Raw genomic sequence first — 21,808 nt, 5'->3', positions numbered from 1 at the left:
GAGTGGCAGTGTAATAACATCTAGAGAGCCATATGTTTCCCACCTTGATTTAGATCAGTGTTTCCAAGCCTGGGGACTGTGACCCCTAAGGGGGGTCCCAAAGTGTTTTCTGTGTGGTCATTTATGTGGGTTGTAGTAGTTGTTAGATAATTTCTTCCTTTACCTTCAGAATGGGATATTAAATGTGTATTAGTATGTATAATAAACAGGGCCTTTGGGGGTGAAAGAAGCCTCTGTTTTCTGAGAAGTGATGATTTTACTCTATTAAAATTCCTTTTTATGCAAATATGGTGGGGGTGGGGGGTTATCGCAGAATACATCATGCGGAAGGCTGGACTGGAGGAATCCCAAGCCGGAATTAAGATTGCCGGAAGAAATATCAACAACCTCCGATATGCAGATAATACCACTCTGATGGCAGAAAGTGAGGAGGAATTAAAGAACCTTGTAATGAGGGTGAAAGAGGAGAGTGCAAAAAACGGCCTGAAACTCAACATCAAAAAAATTACGATCATGGCCACTGGTCCCATCACCTCCTGTCAAATAGAAGGGAAAGATATGGAGGCAGTGACAGATTTTACTTTCTTGGGCTCCATGGTCACTGCAGATGGTGACAGCAGCTGCAAATTAAAAGACACCTGCTTCTTGGGAGGAAAGTGATGACAAACCCAGACAGCACCTTAAAAAGCAGAGACATCACCTTGCCAACAAAAGTCCGAATAGTCAAAGCTATGGTTTTTCCTGTTGTGATGTATGGTAGTGAGAGCTGGACCATAAAGAAAGCAGACCGCCGAAGAATGGATGCCTTTGAATTGTGGTGCTGGAGGACGCTCTTGAGAGTCCCCTGGACTTCAAGGAGAACAAACCTATCAATTCTAAAGGAAATCAACCCTGAGTGCTCACTGGAAGGACAGATCCTGAAGCTGAGGCTCCAGTACTTTGGCCATCTCATGAGAAGAGAAGACTCCTTGGAAAAGACCTTAATGTTGGGAAAGTGTGAGTGCAAGAGGAGAAGGGGACGACAGAGGATGAGATGGCTGGACAGTGTCTGCGAAGCAACCAACATGAAATTGACACAACTACAGGAAGCAGTGGAAGATAGGAGGGCCAGGCGTGCGCTGGTCCATGGGGTCAAGAAGAGTCGGACACGACTAAATGACTAAAGGACAACGGGGGGGGTTATCAGGTTACTTGGCTATTATAAAAGGAGGTCGGGACTTGAAAAATGTTGGGAACCACAAATTTAGAGGCTCATAAATAGCATTCAAGGTCATGCATTGGGATGGAGAACTTGCAACAATATGTTCAGTCTCCTCTAGAGCCGACTGTCTTAATTCCTCCCTTTTTCAGCAGTAAGACTGCATTATTCCAAAGGAGTCTGATGAGTTGCTGCGCACAGCAAGCTGCTTCTTGACTTACTTAACAGGAGCAGCTGGCAAAATATCTTGCAGCAAAGGGTTGGTTGGATCTTTCATGGTTTTAAGAAGCTAAACAAGCGATGCTTTCCTATGTAGGAATCTATTCTTACTCATTTTTCGCCCTAGTTCTAGTTGTGCTGCTCTCTCCGGATCTCCCAAATTGGAGCTGGTTTATATGCCATTGAATCTGCAATTGCAGCCTCAGAACATAAGACTTCTGATTTATTGTCTAGACTCTTTTCTGTTCCTAGAAGTGAGTGAGTGGGGTTGATCTGATAATTTGAAAAATCAGAAATTAGCAAGGTCTTGGTCTTCTCAGTGTTTGCAGGTTCTCAGGCTTTTGACTTATTAGCTTCTTTCCTCACTAGCAATGTGCCTCCGTTGTCTCCCGGCTCCCCTTTTCTCTCAGCATCACTCTTCTTGTTTTGTTCGGCAATGAACTGTAAGGCCTGCGTCTGTACTGATACTCTGCCCTACAGCACTTCCTTTGCAGTTCACATGTTCTAATTTTTGCACCCAAAGCCCTAGGAAAACATGCACAAGGAAAAGGCCAGGCTCAGCTTTGTCAGAGCAGGCATGTTCAACAGTGGCTCAGCAATAACCCACTTAGAAGAGGGCTGTGTATAAGATACTCAGCCAGGCATAAAACTTGAACCCGCTATGGCTCTTTATTCAAATCAGCAGATGTTTCAGAATTACAGACTATAGAGCTAAATGGATCATAAAGTATAGTCATACCTGCCAAATTTTTAAGATCTGAGGAAATTTGGCTCCCCAAATTTTAGGATGGATTCTTGCTCCTGAGCTGCCTGTTCTCTGAGCATTATCCCCTCTAAGGATAGCTGGCAGAGCTTACTCTCAAGTAAATATGCTTAGAATATTGTACCCTTAGCCTCTCTGCTGCATGAGCTCTTTCTCCCATGATTTATCACATGAATGTGAGTTTGTTGCATTGTGCATGTGTGCATGAATGTGCGAAGTGCTCTGAAGTTTTTAGATTTGCTTGAGGAATACTTCATGGAAACAGACAGTTCATCTCAGGATGAATTTCTAGAACCTTACAACAGAAGGCTACTGATGAAAGCAATAGTCTTTGTTTCTCGGAGTGTGAAAATAGCTGTTGCCAATTCTAGATGATGGCTTCATACAGAGAGATGTTGTCTAATCCTTTTGAAGCTTGCTGTGACAATATTTCCTTTTTTTTATTTCTGCAGGGCAGTTGACTTGTAGTCATGCCATTCAGTACATGAAATCCCAGTGGGCCTGAGCAGTGGTGCATTAGAGCATCATATTCTGTTCCTTGTCACCTGAAATCCTCCAGACAGAACCATCTTCTTTTGTTTGGCCGAGTTCATTGTTCTTTCTCTCACTGATCTTAGAGTTCTTTGGATAAGAAGAATTCACCAGTCAAGGTCAAAAATACTAGATCTATTATGATAGTTAGATCCTCTCTCTCACTGTCTCTCTTACTCTGTCTCAACCCAACCCACAACAATTTCCATTCATATAATATTTTTTTAAAAGAACAAGAAGGACTTTAAAAATTAAGAAGATCAGCAATGCCATGTGAAGTCATAAAAGGATCAAGAATGGAGTTTAGATTGGTTTGGGTTCATATATAGCACCTAAAATGTTTGATACTGGAGGCAGTAAGTGGACTGGGTCTTAGATAGAGAGATAGAGGGATGGAAGGACGGACAGAAGGACATAGTTTTTATACTGCCCATATAATTTTTATACTGCCCATATGGCTAAAGGCCACTCTGGTAGGTTTACAATATGTATAAATAACAGGCTTAGATGAAAGAGCACAGTGGTATAAACCTCTTTGCTAGTCTCACCTAGAGTAGGCTTACAGCAGCTGCTGAATAGTACATCAGCACCTGTATTGATCTCACTGATACAATGGGTCTACTTCAAACTAAGGCTAGCAGCAGGATTTAGGCACTGGTCTTTTAGTTCTTTGGAAGAGACTTTGCTCTGAATCTATGAGACAATCTATGGCGCTCAAGGTAGTATATTGGGTCTTTTCTTCTTCCCTGTTTTAAATCCTCACAACAGTCCTTTTATATAGTGACTAGACTGAGATCAAAACTATTCCACAGTTATCCAGTAAGCTTTCATGGCTTCCTGGGATTTAAATGTGGCTCTCCTATCTCAGATGGCTATTCTGACCATTACACCACACTGAACCCCCCTCTGAAGGAAGTTTTTTTAAACAAAAAATTGTTCTGACCCAGGATGCATATAAAACTAGATGACAACATCTGATAATCTTTTTAAAGTAACCTCTGGTACTAAAAATAGTAATTACAAATGGTCAGGTCAATTCTGACTTATGGCAGTCCTTGTCGGGGTTTTCCATATTCAGACGTGGCTTACCAGTCCCTTTCTCTTGGGCCGCTCTGGGACTGCAGCTTCCCAAAGGAGGCATAGTGGTGGACCGCACTCCAGCCTCTGGCTCTACAGCCAGGTACTCAATTCACTGAGCTGTCCAGCCAGCTTTTGTACTAAAAAAGTAATTCTAAATAACATTAATATTTTAAGATGCCATTCAATACTGGTGTGTGTGTGTGTGTGTGTGTGTGTTTGCTACAACTGACTAACATAACATGACTGGTCCTTAGCAATTTTAGGATTTCTGTTAGTTACACCATGTTGTTTGTAGTTCTGTCCAAATCAGATACTAAAAATAATGTAAGGTATTTCAAGTATCAATAGTAGGTCTGGAGCAGGGTGAACAACCTTCAGAGATCAGGGAACCACTTAAACCTGTCCCAGAAATTTTGACGGCCAGTCCAATGACCCCTAAAATATTTTTTATCTCAAAAAAGCCCACTTTCGCCCCCTCGTGGTTTGATTTTTAAAGGGGAGCTTCCATAAGAGCTTCCAAGGTGCTGAAGGGCCACAAAAACGCCAGTATTTTCCTTAGTTGCTTTACAGGGCTGCATGCCATCAAGTCAATGTTGACTTATGTTGACACCTTTAAAGACTTTTCTAAGTACAGAGTACTCCAAAATGGTTTATTATTTCCTTCCTCTGAGGGCTGTCTGGGATTGCTTAGCTTGCGCAATCAAGGCCACACAGGCTGGCTCTTCTTCTGGGAGGCACAGTTGGAAATCAAACTTCCAACCTCTGACTCTGCAGCCAGAACCCTAATTCATCGAGCTATTCGACCAGCCCCTAAAAGGAATAAAGGAATTTTTGAACTTTTCCCTCTCAAAAAATAAGCTGAAGCTGAGGCTCCAATACTTTGGCCTTCTCATGAGAAGACTCCCTGGAAAAGACCCTGATGTTGGGAAAGTGTGAGGGCAAGAGGAGAAGGGGATGACAGAGGACGAGATGGTTGGACAGTGTCATTGAAGCGATCAACATGAATTTGACCCAACTCCGGGAGGCAGTGGAAGACAGGAGGGCCTGGCGTGCTCTGGTCCATGGGGTCACGAAGAGTCAGGCACGCCTTAACGATTAAACAACAATAGGGGGAGGGGGATGCTGGGGGTCTCATTTGGGTCCCTGGGGTGACATGCAACTGCATCGTACCCTGTTCTGTTCTAGACGTAGCATCCTTAGCCAAAAAAAAAAAACTTTCTTGTGTCAGGGATATTTATTGTTGCTAATTTTTTGCTCTTGACCTCTCCTGCAGCTTGCTTGGACCATGGGGAGTAGTAAGAGTAAACCCAAAGACCCAAGTCAACGGAGACGCAGTCTGGAGTCCACAGAAAATATCCACGGCGGCTGTTCTGCATCCCAGACCCCCAATAAGACCACAGTCCCAGATGCCCATCGGACTCCTAGCCATTTATTTGGAAGCACAACTCCAGAACCAAAGCTTTTCGGGGGCTCCAATACATCTGACATGGTCACTTCTCCTCAGCGATGCGGGGCTCTGGCTGGTCAGTATAATTCTTGCTGCGGGAAGAATTTTTAATCCTGACTTCTACCATGTTTCTGAAATTGCATTTCCATGTACTTCTTAAACCCTGAGTGGACTGCAAGGGGCCTTTTAGACTTCATTAGACTGTAATTTGCATCATATGTCACTGTTGACTCTGCTGGCTTTGCCACATTGATTAGGCGTTCTCACAACATATGTCGAACATCCTTTGTCTCAACAAAGACCAAAGGCATTGCTAGTTTGCACTTCAACTTGCAGAATGCTCCAAATAACATGGCTAGTAGCCACGCCAGCCTTAATATTCTGTGAATTCTAGTTCAAAAAAGTAACTTTCCCCATCTCTATTCTAAACCTATAGAGGAGGTGTGTAAGTCCTCAAAGAGAAATTATTATTGAAAACTTGCAGATTTTTAGAAGATGTCCATGCATGCTCTCCAATAATAATACCATATGTGTAGCATTGGTCACTCCAGACCTTTCCAGATCTTTTTCATGGGCTAGTAGAGGAGGTGGAGGAGTGGAAGGCTCTCTTTCCTGATGTAGATCTATGCATTTTACTGTCTAGAAAAGCAAAGTTTCCTAACATGAAGAGGAGACGCTTTCATACATAAAGCTCTAAGTGCAGGAAGGTAGGGACGGTGTAGGAACTTACTATGCCATGAACATATATTTGTCAAGAAATGAATCCTCTTGGCTTTGGGCTGCCCTTCCCACATACGGCCCATGTAGTCATGGCCAATATGTCTGCACAGGACTTCAGAGCATTAGTCTCCTCAAAGTATGCTGCCTAATAAACCTCACCAAATTCAGTTGGGAGTAGCATTTGGTTGTTGTCTGAACTTGTCGTGTTGCAGGTGGTGTCACTACGTTCGTGGCCCTCTATGATTATGAATCACGGACAGAATCAGATCTTTCTTTCAAGAAAGGGGAACGTCTCCAAATTCTCAACAATACGTAAGCATATTTTGCCTAATTGTTTGACTGAATGATACATTTAGTTATCCCATTCTTCCATTGTACCCTAGAACTATCTATGTCTATGCTAGAAAAATAATATGTTGTTCTATTTGTGCTTTGTGTTCTGGCTCTGATTTCAGTTAAGTTGTAGTTCCTTATTAGGTGCTGAGCTGATAGGTTATTTAAAAAAATTTAGTCATAGATTATAGGGGAAAGAACTTGGAAAACAATAGCTAGAATCCCCAAAATCTTCATGGGAACTTTTGAAATCAGGGGAGAGAGGAAGGAAATGATTGCAAACTGAGGGGTACAATAATTGTATGACTAAATCCTTCCCTGCAACTTGGAAATGAAAAGGAAGCTTATTTGGGTGACAGAACAGGATGCCAAAATAAATTAAGAATTATAATTTGAAGTTTATCATTCCCTGGAGATTGAGGTAGCACAATATATATTGGCCAAAATCCTAATGCTTACATATGCCATATAAATGCAATTGCATACATTACATTAGAGAGTAGCTGTTAATTAATCAGTTGCTGTTACATTCTTTGTTGTGTGCCAAGTTACATGGCTGACACACAACAAGGAATATAACCAGTTACTTCCTATCTAGCAACAGTTTGTTGCTATGGTTTATATTGTTACACTTACGCTGGTGTAAACAATAAGTTCTGTCTCAAAGTTGTATTCTCCATATTGTAATACTTCCTAGATTTAGAAACAAGTATATATTAAAGAGCATTACATAGTTTAGCCGCCTAGAGTGGTCCATCGGTCCAGATAGGCAGGGTATAAATAAAATAGTTTTCCATTCAAGTTTCTCCCTACTAGCATTTGATATTTAAAAAAAAGATGTGCAATGTGGACTGCATTATATTCAGTGTCTCTATGTGAGAGATAGCGGTAGGAAGAGAGATGATAACAGCCATGTTTCCACCACAATTTATATGCCTTAGTCTATCTAATCAACATCAAGCCAGATTTCAAACCAGGTAAGAGACTTAACAAGGTTTTCTACATCAAGATACTTGCCATGTACCTCAAAAAAAGGTCAAGCCTCATGCATTTGTCAGTTCTCTAAGCACTTTGAACTAATTCTAGAACCATCCCTGGAGCACCAAGATGGAACTGAGAATTTGGTACTTTCAGTGAGAAGCAGTAAATCATGCAAATCATGCTTGGGGTTGCAACCAGAATTTAGAAGGTTTTTTTCTATAACATCCTCTAGGTTGTTAGAGTTGTGGGCTTAGACTTCTCAGTTGAGTTGTCAACTTAGTGGTTTCAAGCATACAATTTCCCCCTTATTTTATCCATGTCTTCTGTATGATACCATCATGCTAAATTGGAACATTCCTACAGATGTATAGATTGAAAAGAAAACCTTATATGTGATAGTTTTCTGGGGCAACCCCCTCATATATGCATAGATCTTATTTGGATATATTGTTTATGCATTTGTATGCAAATTTTCCACTGTTCACCTACCAAGCTTAAACTCGGGGGATGCTCAGCAAACAGATGTGGCCACCTCTGCCACTGATATGTTTTCATCACAGGAGGCAACCTTTAGCCCTCAGAAATAAATGAACAGTAGCGGTAGTCTGGTTTTAGATGTTAAGAGCCAATGTTGTTCCACATCATAGAATCATTGTGAAGGCAAGCAGGATAAAAGACTGTAGAACACTTATCGCATTAAAAGCACATTGTAAACAATTAATGATATTATTACCATATGACTGAGCAGATGGAAGTGGACTCTTCATGGCAGATGTTGTGCCCTTCCCCCTGCCTCCTTTCAGCAAGTATGTTTTCCACTTACTGTTCTGCTGTCTAATCACAGCATCTGCTCTATGGGCTATCTGGGCTTCTCTGTGGCCTTCTGTAATCTTCTGTCTCCTGGCTTAAAGTCACCCACAACAGTGAGAGATCATTATTAAAAACTGTGGGTTAGCAAACATCGATTCCACCATTGCCCCCCCCCGCCTTTAAAGGCAAGTGTACATAACTTGTCTACCTTCAGATAGCAGACAATGTACACTTATTGTAAGATGCTGAGAGACAGTGATCTATGGGAGAGACAGTTCTCCCCATCATGTCCTGATTATGAGTTTCCCAGACACACCTGTTTAGGAAAATAGAATAGATGGGCTTTTTGGGTTTGGCTGGTATGGCAGATCACATATGGAGATTAATACTAGAGAATTAATACCAGAGCTTGGGGCAAAAAAGTATTTTTTGCATGGTTATTTCTAGAATCCACTGCCTAGCTATGCTGTGGCTGTGAAATTCTGAAAATTGTAATCCTAACAAGTAACTTTAAAGTCTGATTAATACTTTGTATGAAGAAAAGAGTTCATCTAAAACAAGTTCATCTAAAACTATAAGTATGTAAATATTCTCCCTTTAAATAAGAAACCAGGAAAAAAAAGATTCCTGAAATTAGAAGAGTTGATTCCCTGTTCTCTGATCAATTGGGGGAGCAACCTGTGAAGGCTAGATTGTGCTTCTTCTGCTAAGACATTGGCACAATGGGGAGCCATAGGGCAGGGGAAGTGCCAGCTAAACTGCATGCCTCTAACCATGTCCATTCAGTCAAGGCCCATTTTGTCTGCCCTGCTTCTTCCACCATTGGGGAGAACACAGGGCAGGTGGAGCACAGAGTCCTGTGGCTATGAAGAGCATTCCTTAAGACCACATGCCTCACATTAAGAGAACATCACTTCCCCTTCTCTGACTGGAATTGGTGAGAGGATGAGGGGAAGCAAAGTGTCTGATTGAGCAGCACAGCATTCATGAATGCTGTTGAGCAAGGGCAAAACCAAAGATAATGGGGCGTGGGGCATGGAAGGGGTGTCCTTTCTTGGAACATCTTCTGGGCTAAATCAGGAGCTCTGTCCTACAGACCAGATGTTTCCGATCCTCTGCCTGTGGATTGTATTTTCAGTTGTTCTACCTACAAGAAACTCTTTCCGTGTAAACTTGTGCACACTGCAGACGTGTTGGGCACATCCTGATTAAGGACGCACAGGTAGTTCACACAGAATAGTGACTAGTATTCTGCTCTCATGTTCTCACTGAATCATTGCTGATAAGCTTTTGGGGAACAAGCAGGGCTCTGAAGAATAGTTTCCAAGTCATTTATTGTGGACTGTTGGTCCTTTTGTATCTTTTCCATTTTTCAATAGCACCTCAAAACTGTACTTGCTTTTAATCTAAGTGCTGTCTCTTTCTCTCTCCCTCTTATATCCTGCTCTTCATGCTTTCATTTAGGAGAAAGGTGGATGTCAGGTGTGTATCTTATAATTGATTGTTTTTGGCTTAAACAAGGAAAGCTAGCCTAAATACTGATGCCTTATCTGTTGAATAAGGATTGGTTGGAGGTGGGGGCGTGTTGAGGAGGTGCATAATTATAGCTGGGCAGAAGAGTAATGTTACAGATGAAATTTGAAGTCGTTATTATACTTGTTCACATTTATGCAGACTCAACTGTTTTAACTCTAGCTTTAAGCAGAGTTGTATGATTACCTTCTTTTGCTCTGAGCAAACCTTCTACCCCCTTCCTTGGGAAAGGATAAAGATTCAGGGCTAGGAAATATTGCTGATGTATCCAGAATCCCCCAGCCAGCATGGAATTCTGGTTATTACAGTTCCAAAAAGTTAATTTTCTATGCTTTGTGGCCAGATCCACTTGACTTATTGTTATCTGCGCTGCCTGCATTCTGATAGTAAAAGTCATGAGTGTGTGAAAGCAGGTTTAATGTAGCTATACACTGAGTCCTCCGTAATTTCATTTGTTTCTCCCCTGTTTATTAATAACTCACCTCATACCATAATCTTGTAAATACCTAGTTAGCTGCTTAAATCAAGGATGGTGGGATATAAGCAGTGAAACCTGAAAATTACGCATTTCTGTCATAGGGCAGTGAAAGGTCTGCTGCTCTTCCTTTAATTTTTCCCAGGTAACACCCAGTCTGTTCTCCCCAGTTGCTGTTCTTTCTGCTGACCCAACTCCTAGCTTTCACTCTCTGTTTGTTTGCGTTTCCGTTCAAGAGGGTAAGAAAATGCCACAGCAGCAAAGATTTCATATTGGGCAAAGCAAATGCTTTTTCATATGTGCACACATGCAGAGGTGTCTTGAGCACACTCCTGTACTGCAGTGAGTATTGGACCCTTTGTGCACGGCAGGAGAGGAAGCTGAACATGTTCCATATGCGTTGTCTCAGACTCATTTTTGGTATCACCTGGCAGGACAAAGTTCTAAATAGAGAAGTCCTAGAATGAGCTGGAATTTTTAGCATGTATACATTACTGAAACAGCGACGTCTGCATTGGCTTGAGCATGTCATGAGAATGGCTAATGGTTGGATTCCAAAAGATCTCCTGTATGGAGAATTAGTGCAGGGAAATCGCCCCAGAGGGAGACCACAGCTGTGATACAAGGATATCTGCAAGGGGGATCTGAGGCCTTAGGAATGGACCTCAACAGATGGGAAACTTTGACATCTGAGCGTTCAACCTGGAGGCAGGTGGTGCAACATGGCCTCTCCCAATTTGAAGAGACCTTTGTCCAGCAGGCCGAGGTAAAGAGGCAGTCCCAAAAGAAGCAAAATGAGGGAGCTGGACAGGGGACAGAATGTCCTTGTCTTCAGTGTGGAAGGGATTGTCACTCTCGAATTGGCCTTCTCTGCCACAATAGACACTGTTCCAAGACCTATATTCAGAGCATGTTACCATAGTCTCTTGAGCCTGAAGGATGCCTACATAAAACAGAGGTGATTGTGAAAACTGTGCCTCTTGGAGTCCTAATGCATGGAAACTAAGCTAAATGGGTTTTTCCGAGAATTTGCTGCTTAGCCCAGTGAAAGTATGTACATTACGAAAGTCAGACAGTTCTAATTGTCTCCTTGTTTTTCACCTACTGTGTTTCTTAACAATGACAAGCACTTTTTGTGACTTTTTTTTAAAGGCATACATTGCTGAGGTCAGGAAATGTTCAGAACTGGAGGTGCTGTTTCAATATTAATGTTTTGCAGTAATAATCCTTTTTTTAAAAAAAAAATCGTACTCTTCAGTGTAGGTGCACTGACATTGTAGAGGAAATCCAGTTTGCATGTTTCTTATTTTCTAAAGCCGCCTGGTGCAGACCACAGACTTAGCAGTCTGAGTCTAAGACCTAAAAGAACCTGCTTTCAGTGCTAGGGACATAAGCATGGAATGTCTATAGGAATGAGAAGAGCATGTGAAGAGTGTCATGCTGTGATGCTGGCTGTGTGCAGTTTTCATTACTGCTCCACAATTAAGATTTTCATTACTGCTCCATATTTAAGATGTGTAGTTTGTGAAAGAGCGAAATCCTAACTGCAGGTCATTAAAGCTACTATTGCTGTTTTGGCAAAATCATAACACAGAAAAAAGAGACACACACCAGTTGAATACGTGGGATATGGACCATTAGCCTGATTCATATTGCAAGAATTGACTCCCATGTGGCAAAGTGCAGTGGCAGATATTTTGTATTATTAAGATTGACAAAGTAGAAGACACACAGCTCTCCCACAAGGTTACAGTTTCCCAGAAGAGAAAGCAAAACAAATGGGGTACACACAGTCTGAACACTTTATATTTTCTCTCCACCCATCAAAATCTGCTGCCTGAAGCAGGTTCTTCACTCTGCCTGATGCTATAGTTCTGGCTGTGTCAATTTGAATTTTCCTGACCAGATACAGTAGGACTCCCTTATCCACAGGATCAGTATCCACTGATTCACTTATCCACGGTCTGAAAATATAAAAAATATTAAAAGTAAAAAAAAAAAAAAAGGAAAAAACACAATTTCACATTTGTTACCAGAACTGGCCTCTAGACGGAGCCAGAGACTGTGCTATGAATACTTGTTACTGAATAATACACAGCATGGACTCTGGTGCTCTCTAGTGGCCGGTTTCCAATCCCCAGTGCATACATGGTGGTCCCACTGTATAACAATTGAACAAATGTCACTTAAACAAACCATACCAAGGTGTCAGTCACTTACAAACTTGCTGGTATAGAAGAGTAAAGTTGCACTTCTGTCCTGCTTGACCGTCCCTGTTGACCATCCCACTGAGAGCTGGTTGACCAGAATGTGAATACAATGCTGCTCTACACAAGACTTTGTTCTGACCCAACAGGCTTTTACAAAGTACCTTAATTCTGGTTTGCTTTCTCAGCCTTCTCATGCCTGGAATAGAAATTATGTCCAAACTTAAATGTTGCAGCCAAGCTAGTATTCCTAGCCTAAACTATTCTCTTCCTCTCTTTTAAAGTAATGAAACCAGAAACAAACCCCATGTTCCATGGAAGCAACTGTGTCCATGTTCCATGGAAGCAACAGTGTCCATGTTCCATGGAAGCAACTGTGTACGTTTTCACTTACATTAAACCTAATAAAATATTGCAAATATTAGTAATTTCATGCTTGTCTCTTGGGCACTGAGAACGAAATGACTGTCCTGGGAAGATGAGAGTACCAGCCCTGCCCAGCGAAAGCTATTGTAGAGAAGCAGGGAGGAATGAAATGAGTTTGAAGCTGTGCATTCCCCAGTATCCAATATCACTTCGCAGTTGGAGCTAAGGATAAGAGATACTTTCTCACAAGGATATTATGGTCAAGGCAAACTGCAGGTTTTTGGATGGCTGAAATGCTTGGACTTCTGCTTAGCAACATGATGGGGAGAAGTTTCTGAAACAAATGACATAACCTCTTGGCACGTTACGCTGATACAGCAGAAGAATTCTGCAGCAATGCTTGAAAGTTAACCCTCAGGCTCTGGATCAGGGATACATAAATGCCATTTCTGGCTGCCACTTATTGCTGTATTTAATAGAGACGGTTGCTTTATTTAACCAATAGAGAAAAGCTAAGAATTGTGCTTCCTTCCTTGAGTTGCCTGAAGTCACATATATGGAATCGAGCTAAGGGTTTTTTTTTAAAAGAAGAACTTGGAACTGGGCAGTAGTATGTCACCTTAATGATCACATGTTGGTACAACCCATCTGTGCATTTTCTGCGCATGTGTGTGCACATGTTTTGTATTAAGTCAAATATTATGATATCAGTGGGGCAAAATAAGATAGGGAGGTATCTAGAGGACAAGAATGTGATTGCACATGCTTCATAGAAGTGGCTTCAGAACACTGATTGGAGCAATCTGTATTAGTAAACCGAGCCGGTGTGGTGCAGTGGGTAAAGAGACTAGAACTCAGGAGATCCTTTGATGACCATTCCTCTCACCTTATTACTGATCTAGCTACTCATTTCAGCAAGTATTTCCAAAGATAAATGATAGCTAATGTTTAACTTAAGCTAAGAAGCTGTATTAGAAATCATGTTAAGTAATTACAATAGGTCTCATCCTCTTTTGTCTGCCAGCATCTGAAAATCTAGATATTTCTACTCTTTCTACTTTTCACTACACCACATTTTTAGTGTGGTATTTGTTTGATTTTTAAAATATTTTTGTTTATTTTACCCATCACCCCAGCTACTATACAGTTCACGACTTCTGCTGAAAGAATGCTTCAATACTTGCTTTCATTCAGATAATCTTCCAACTTTGCAAAGCCAGATCATAAAGGCAATGTTTATTAGGCTATCCATTTAACACAGAAGTGTTATACTCATTACTTATACTCTTTCACAATTATCTTATCTCTTACTGTGTCCCGACCTAGCTGCTGGGGCTTGACAAAGTTTATCGCATATACTGTTAATATCCTTCCCTCTGAAATGTGCTGTGATTTTCTAAGGAGCTCTTTTGCAGCATGTTAGATGAAACTGACCATAACAGAAGCAAGCGAGGGGCCAAGTGAAGAATTGGGGATGCCCAAATATGTAGCTTGACATATATGTGAGGTCCCCCATTCATTCTATATGAAAATATTTATAGTCCTTTGTCCCAACCGATTAAGGCTTTCCATTGAAATAGAAGAGAAAGCACCTCTAGATGGAAGGAATGCTGTACATTTGAGTGGTTGCAAACCCAAGAGCAGATAACAGTTTTTAAACACACCAAAAAGCAAAAACAATATCCTTCTGCTTCCTCGTTTATCTCCTGGATTTCCCTGCCACCTGCTCACCAGTCAGTATTTTCCTATCACATTAGCCAAGGTGGAAGTCTTGTGGGTTTCCTTCTGCTTGAATGTTTCCTTTCCTACTGTCTCTTTTGTGTTTATTTCTCAATTTCCTCTCCTCTTTTCTTGTTACATGGCTTGACTTTGAGAAGCACCTGATATTTTATATGTAGGAACTGATACGTCATGATACAGTAGCACTGGGTAGTTCCCATTTTGATAACTTTGAGATGTGAACTTTAACATGAAAACAATGACCTATTACTGGCAACGGTTTTCTAGCTAAGCAGCCTTCCTGTGACTTTTGTTCTTAATCTGTGGCATTAAAATAGCAGAACTGCCTTTTAACAGCTAACTTCTGCTTTGTGCTTTATATGTATGTATTGCTTTCTCTGCCAGTAGTGTCTGACTGTGGGATGTCAGTATAGTGTTTAGTCAATACATCTAAAATCCACTGTGGACATGATTAAGCTGCATGGCTGTCTGGACTCAGTTTGTAAGAGTTTCCTTATGGCCACAGGTCTACAGTTCGTGTGTTTAACCAGGCCACTTAAAAGAATAAATGGGACAGAAACCACATTCACATAGTTTGCTCTAACAGCAACTGTGCTAAAAATGCTTCCAAGGTCAATTTCTGCGAGAAGAAACCTTCAGGAATCTGATTTTTGATTTTTTATTTTTGCTTACATATTTCTTTATTTAGTACCATCAATGCATTTGGCTCTATACAAAGAGATAACATAGAATAAGATGTCTCTACTGCAAGAAGAATGCAATCTAAAGTCACAGAAGTTAGAGGTTGTTTTTTTAAGGCCATCTAGTCCACGCACAAACCCTGAATTCAGAGCTAGAGCTTCCCTTAAAAATGGGAGTCTGACATCCCTTTGTATAACTAAAACCCATTAGACCTGGTCCTTCTCTCTGAAATAGCCAAGAACTCTTCTCCCTCCCACACACACACATACACCTCTGAGTGAAATGAGGGTAACAGAGGTCATTCTGTGGACAGCATTTCTCCAAATACCATTGGATTTCTATTTGGGCAGCTTTTGCTAATAATTTTATTTGAGGGCCACACTGTTCTCTTGTAAGTAGAATTATTGTTTGGGAAATAGGTTTGCTAGTGAAATGAAAACACCACAATAATCCCCCAGAAATCCTCGTCCTTTGTTTTATCAGTGCTTTAAGATAAGGATGGAGAATGTTGGGCCCTCCATATGTTGGACTACAGCTCCCATCAGTCCTAGCCAGCAGAGTCATTGGTGAAGGATGAAAGGAGCTGTTCAGCAACATCTTATTGAAGCTGGGCACATTTTCCCACCACAGTCTTAGGCCTTTGCTGGCGTGAATAATGTCTTGTTATTTTAAGGGTTTTTGTTGTTGTTGTTGTTGGAATAGAGAACCATCATACATAGTAAGTGATCTGAATAGGAAGTGGAGAGAATAGACAGGTAGGTAGCCATGAATTCTTGCCTTTTCTAAATCTTTCTAGATATTTAGACTGCTCATTTCAGACTCTCTTCTTTCCTCCTTTCTCTGTGGCTATATCCTGTTTCTTTTCATTCCTCCATTCATTCCTCCATTGTTTTCATTTTTCCACTTATAGGCATGGATGCAAACTTTAGGTCATCAAGTTCAGCAAGTATTTTGCTTCCAGCATGATCCCTATATGGAGTTATCTCTAAATAGTGATTGTGTGTTTGAGAGTTTTATGGAATATTATGCCTTGTTGCTTTGAATCGGTTTTTGGTGTTGGTTTTGTTTACCATTTTTAGTGTGGTATTCGTTTTATTTTTAAAATAGTTGTATACTTACTGTTTTTAGTCTTTAAATATTTTCTGTTAATGATTTAGGCCACCTTGGGTCCTTTTTAAGGAGAAAGGCGGAGCAAAAATATTTTAAATATATAAAACAAGTTTATTTTAGATAATAAAGAGAACATTTCCTTTATGTCTTATTAGACTTGGGAATGACTAACTGTTTTCAGTAGCCATAACCTCAGCACAGGGCCACTGTACTTTGCTAGGTATGAATACCAAATAATCCCTCAAAAATGTTCCTATAGACCGAGATTAGGGAACCAGTGAGATTTTTTAATGTATCTGCATAAATCTATCCATGTTTGTAGCCCATATTTCTCCAAGAAGATTCTTTAATTCTTACAGCAATTCTGTCAGATAGTTTGAAATGAGAGAGAACACAACGGGTTCAGAGTTTCCCAGTTGCTGAGCAGAGTTTTGAACCCTGTTCTTTTCGCTTCTGACAGATTTGCCGTTCATGATTTCAGCTTCCGCTAAGTTACTTTTTCTCATGAAAGAGTTGTTCTGAAAAGTTTATAATCTTTTGATTAACCCTCTTGAGAAAGCCTTGGAAGAAAATTCAGGTGGGCTTTTTTTTTAAGCTTACTTTTCCCCTGCGGTCACAGTAAATTAGACAGAGAGAGGCTGAAATATCACAGAAAGAGAGAATGAAGTATTACTGCTTTCCGATATCCAGAATATTTTTGCAGCCTCCTTAGGAAATCACTTTTCCATCATTCTCTGGCATTTTTCCCTACGCTTGCCCCAATTACAAGAATTCCCTTAGGCAGCATCCTGTGTGTGTATACATATGCGCATGCGCACATGTGTTCACACTGGTGTATCTGAGAAGCCTTAATAGGCTAGTCTCTCTAGGCACACCATCTTATTTTGCTTGTCATTCTCCAGAAAGTTCATCACTCCCATAGGAGTGGATCTAGTTTCCTTGTACTCTATTAACTGAAGTATTGGCATGATTAATAAGCCAATCTTTTCACAGTAGATTACATTTTAACTGGTGATGGAAAGAACATAAGAGTCTGAAGTTTTAACTGTTGATGTGAATTGAATCAATATATTGTAGAAGTTTCTTTCTTTCTTTCTTTCTTTCTTTCTTTCTTTCTTTCTTTCTTTCTTTCTTTCTTTCTTTCTTTCTTTCTTTCTTTCTTTCTTTCTTTCTTTCTTTCTTTCTTTCTTTCTTTCTTTCTTTCTTTCTTTCTTTCTTTCTTTCTTTCTTTCTTTGGCAATTACACAGGATTGATTCAGGTTTTGGAAAGGCTGGCTTTTCAGAACTTTAACTCTGCACCAGCATAGTCAGTAAAACTTCCCAAGCTGTTGGAGAGCATGAGATCAACACTTGATTTGGGATGACCATGTTGTAATTTTCTCAGGCATTTTTCTGTTCAGAGATAGGGTAAAGTTCTGCCACCCGCAGCCACTTTCCAAAGGGTAGCTTTTCTGAGTTGCACAAGATAAAGGCATTCCAAGCCACCTGGTAATTCCTGGAATGCTTCTAGGGTTTGGTCACCCAGAGAGGAGAGAAGAAAGCAAGCTTGGGGGAGTCCTGATTGCATTCCTCACCTATGACCTATTTAGCCTTTGGATGTGTTGCACTCATACTCATAGTACCACACCTATGATATACAATAGGAGTTTGCCTGGAAAAGCTGAGAAATGTATTGCTTTTACTGGAATTACAGTGTTGTTGGTGTGTTGTATTTTTGCAGTGGGGAAACACAGAAACATTACAGATGGGAGGCAGTATAGTCTAGAAACTCAAGAAAATTCTGTGAATTGGGCAGGGGAATTGCACAATAAAAGCCTATCCTGGAAGCACCTGCCCTCTCTTTTACACTAATGAAGTATAAGGTGCTTTGCACAGCATCTTCTAGGAGAGACAGCAACTTCATGTGATTTGATGTCATCTCCAGCTGAGTGATTGACTTGAGAGATGGAGCTGGTGGCTTGAAGCCCCTCTTAGCCAATTCACTGAAGTGTCTTTTAAGAATCTGATCTTGCTGCTACTGAAATCAGTTTGGTATACAATCATGTGCTGCCTGACTAATCCTGGGGTGTAAAAAGAAGTCAAAATAGGTGAGGTAGCATTTCTTCAGAAGGGATTAGCTCAACTCAGATCTCTTATTTGACCTTCTCATTGTATACGGTGAATGCTTGATGAAATGGTCCGTAGACTTCTTCAATAAAATTTGACTGACTGATTGACCTTCTCATAAACTCCTGCGACTTCAATAGTCAAGTCAAGAAAAGGCCCTCTGGCCTGGTGGGTTTGGATTTAGAAATTTACTATGGAACTGTCTCTCTCTCTCTCTCTCTCTCTCTCTCTCTCTCTCTCTCTCTCTCTCTCTCTCTCTCTCTCACACACACACACACACACACACACACACACACACACACACACACACACACACACACACACACACACACACACACACACACACACACACACAAAATCCAATGTTTTCTCGAAGGCTTTCACAGCCAGGATCTGTCTGTGAACACCGAGTTGTAACTCCTGTCCTCTGAAGATGCCAGCCATGGAGACTGGCAAAACGTTAGGAAGAAAAACCTCCAGAACACGGCCAAACAGCCCGAAAAACCTACAACAACCAATCCAATGTTTCCTTCACTGTGGCCAAAGGAAGTTGCTTTACTGACAATCAGTGTTGGTGCTGATGTTTTTGCCAGGAAGGAATGGGGCCAGAGGTTTGAAATGTTGTTGTTTGGGATACAAGCCCCAGAATCCCCTAGTCTTAGTTGATACTGGCACCTCTATTTTTTAAAAGGCAAGTTTTTCAAGCATGCAGCGTGGCATGCTCTGAGAAGGGGCAGCAGCAAAGGGAGTGTATGATCCTGCAAGTTTTTCATCATTCCTGACTCCTCTTTCCTTTTCTCCCCTCGTGTTTTATCCAATTGTTGAAAGTTCTCTCTTTGTAAAATGGTTTTTATTATCGTTGTCCCCTCTGTTGTGAGCCGCCTAGAGTGGTCAACCGACTAGATAGGCGGGATATAAATAAAATAAATAAATAAATAAATAAATCATGTGTTGATTGCTGACTAAGTGGTCTATTATGCCTGCACCTGCCAAGTCCAAAGTGATTAAATAAAGCTTTGTTCATTACATATTTGCAATTTCTCTTCTGTTACATTCTACTCAATGAAGAGTCCCTTGCAGCCCAGAAGAGTACATAATTCTCCTGTCAACAGAAGCTGCTTCGGTTGAAATGCATTGCCTTTTCTGTTTTTATGTGGCTGAGCTTATTCAATTCAATGGCCTTCTTTTACTGGCTTCTGATAAAGCATGTTTGTGTCCTTTATTGGGATATAATTTGCCTTCATCACTTATTCCAACACCCAGGCTGTATGTCTGTGCTTTAATATTTTGTTCCTAGCCTTATACCGTTTTGTATTTAAAACTTTGCTTTGGGGCTGTGTATTCCCCTTTTTTATTATCACTATTTTTCTTTCTTTGTTTGTTTGTTTGTGTGTATGCCTGTTTCCTCCCCATTCCCACCTCTGCTTTCTTGGATTTCCAATGCTTCATTCAGCAACCAGATCTGGTTCAGATTCAAAGGGCTTCAAAGGTATTTTCAATTGGTACTTGACATGCCTTTTTAAGTAAGGTAGCTGCTTACCTAAAAGGACACTGTGTTATGTGTCGCTTAACCAAACTAATAAGGTGCCAGCTGTAGAATCTCTGATAATGACAGTGTTCAGTTGCCATGGGGACCACCTTATTTGCTTGAGTTACTCTAATTACCAGCATACCCCACAGTCATGGGCTGAAGAACTCACCACAAAGGAATCCTGTGTTCTTTTGTTGGAATATATTACATAAATCATGCATTCATTTACCTAATCTGTCTCCAAACTGTGCTTGTTAGGAGGGTATATTTGTATTTAATTGACAGTTTTCTCTTTGTCTAAGCTAGGATGGTCACCTGGTGGCTTGCAAGCTGGAAATGGCGATACTGCCTTTTCCAGTCCCTTTTGCTTTGGCATTGTTTCTACCCTTAATTCCATTATGCTCAGTTTTTGTATTAATCAGCATTAAACAAAGTCTTCTCAAAATGTTATCTAAATATGTGCTTTACTACATATTTAAATACTCATATCACCTCAAAATATGCATTTGAAAGTATATTTTGATGCATTCCATTGGCTAAGATGGCTTCATAACATTTTAATTTCACATTTTTAAAGTGGATAGCTCTTTATCCATTCATACATTGTTCCAAGAGATGTAAATCAGGTTGGTTTGCATAGGAATGTTCATAGCTCTAATTTTTCTGACATCCTTCCTGCATACTAGATCTGGCTCTGAGAAGATCTACCTATTTTTAATAAAAGAGGGCTTACAAAATAATGCAGTTCCTCTCTCTATACAGTGGTGCCTCGCATTACGATTGCCCCGCATTATGATGAAACTGCATTACGATGATCTTTTATGATCTTTTGCAATTGCGATCGCAAAACGATGGTCTAAATGGGGGAATTTCGCTTTGCGATGATCAGTTCCCTGCTTCAGGAACTGATTCTTTGCAAAACAATGATTTTAAAACAGCTGATCGGCGGTTTCAAAATGGCCACCGGGTAAACAAAATGGCTCCCCGCTGTTTTCTGAGATGGATTCCTCGCAAGACAGGCAGCGAAAACAGCTGCCCTATGGAGGATCTTCGCTGGACGGTGAGTTTTGACCCCATTGGAACGCATTGAAGGGGTTTCAATGCGTTTCAATGTTTTTTTTTCTTTACCATGTTTTCGCTTAACGACGATTTTCCTGGAACGGATTATCACTGTTAAGCGAGGCACCACTGTATAGATGCACTGCTTTTCTTTGCCCATTTTGTAGATGCAGAAAACTAGTACGGAGCTAAGCGTTGGGGAATAGAAAAGGTCTTTTGCAAAGCCTGTTCATATTTAACCCACTCATGCTGGTGACTTCATTCCATACTAACATTATGTCCACTGCTGTCCACTACTGTCTGCTGTCGAACTTCATCATTACAAAGCCCAATATTATGTGTGTGGGCTGGAGAAGAGAAAAAAATACAAATTTTTCAGTAAGCGTCAAAAAATACAATGTGGCCGTAATCGTCGAGATAGGAGGAACTAGCCCAGAATGATTGTGAGATACTGGGAAAACCAATCAATTGGAAAGATGTTATATCCTGTGTTTACTTCCACTGATACATACATACCTTTGTGTTTTTTCTTGTTGTTTTTGTATTTTCCAGGGAAGGAGATTGGTGGCTGGCCCACTCTCTCACCACTGGTCAGAAAGGCTACATCCCCAGTAACTATGTCGCACCCTCAGACTCCATCCAGGCTGAAGAGTAATTGAAATCTTTTAGACAGTTTTTTAAAAAATTGCAATGCTTCTGCTCTTTGATGATAATGACTGGGTGGGTGGCATGGAAGTCTTCAAATTACTCTCACTGATAATTTGTGACTTCGAGCTGGTTCACACATACTTACTTCACCCTTGATTACCTGCAATGTCAAGTGGTGATTTACAAATCAGCCATCACTGCTACAGTAACAATGCCTCCTCTTTGGCATAATACTTTTAGGTTAGATAGAGTTAGTGCATATATTCAACT

At 40.7% G+C, this 21,808-nt stretch overlaps 1 protein-coding gene across 4 annotated transcripts in view; it reads left to right on the top strand.

Moving 5' to 3' along the window:
• Positions 1 to 21,808, top strand: part of SRC (SRC proto-oncogene, non-receptor tyrosine kinase) — a 109,774-nt gene that overhangs the window by 68,995 nt on the left and 18,971 nt on the right. The window contains exons 3-7 of one of the 4 annotated variants that reach the window (XM_072996943.2): positions 5,065 to 5,314; positions 6,171 to 6,270; positions 9,547 to 9,564; positions 19,754 to 19,789; positions 21,443 to 21,541. In XM_072996943.2, coding sequence (XP_072853044.1) covers positions 5,077 to 5,314; positions 6,171 to 6,270; positions 9,547 to 9,564; positions 19,754 to 19,789; positions 21,443 to 21,541 — 491 coding nt within the window. In that variant the 5' untranslated portion in view covers positions 5,065 to 5,076. The remainder of the gene's footprint in view (positions 1 to 5,064; positions 5,315 to 6,170; positions 6,271 to 9,546; positions 9,565 to 19,753; positions 19,790 to 21,442; positions 21,542 to 21,808) is intronic. The other 3 variants (XM_078392594.1, XM_020789229.3, XM_020789231.3) reach the window with 3 other exon arrangements.

Source organism: Pogona vitticeps, chromosome 4 (assembly GCF_051106095.1).
Source record: "Pogona vitticeps strain Pit_001003342236 chromosome 4, PviZW2.1, whole genome shotgun sequence".
Lineage (NCBI taxonomy): Eukaryota > Metazoa > Chordata > Lepidosauria > Squamata > Agamidae > Pogona > Pogona vitticeps.
Note: the sequence above shows the minus strand (reverse complement) of the source record. Positions and strands in the feature narration are given on the sequence as shown.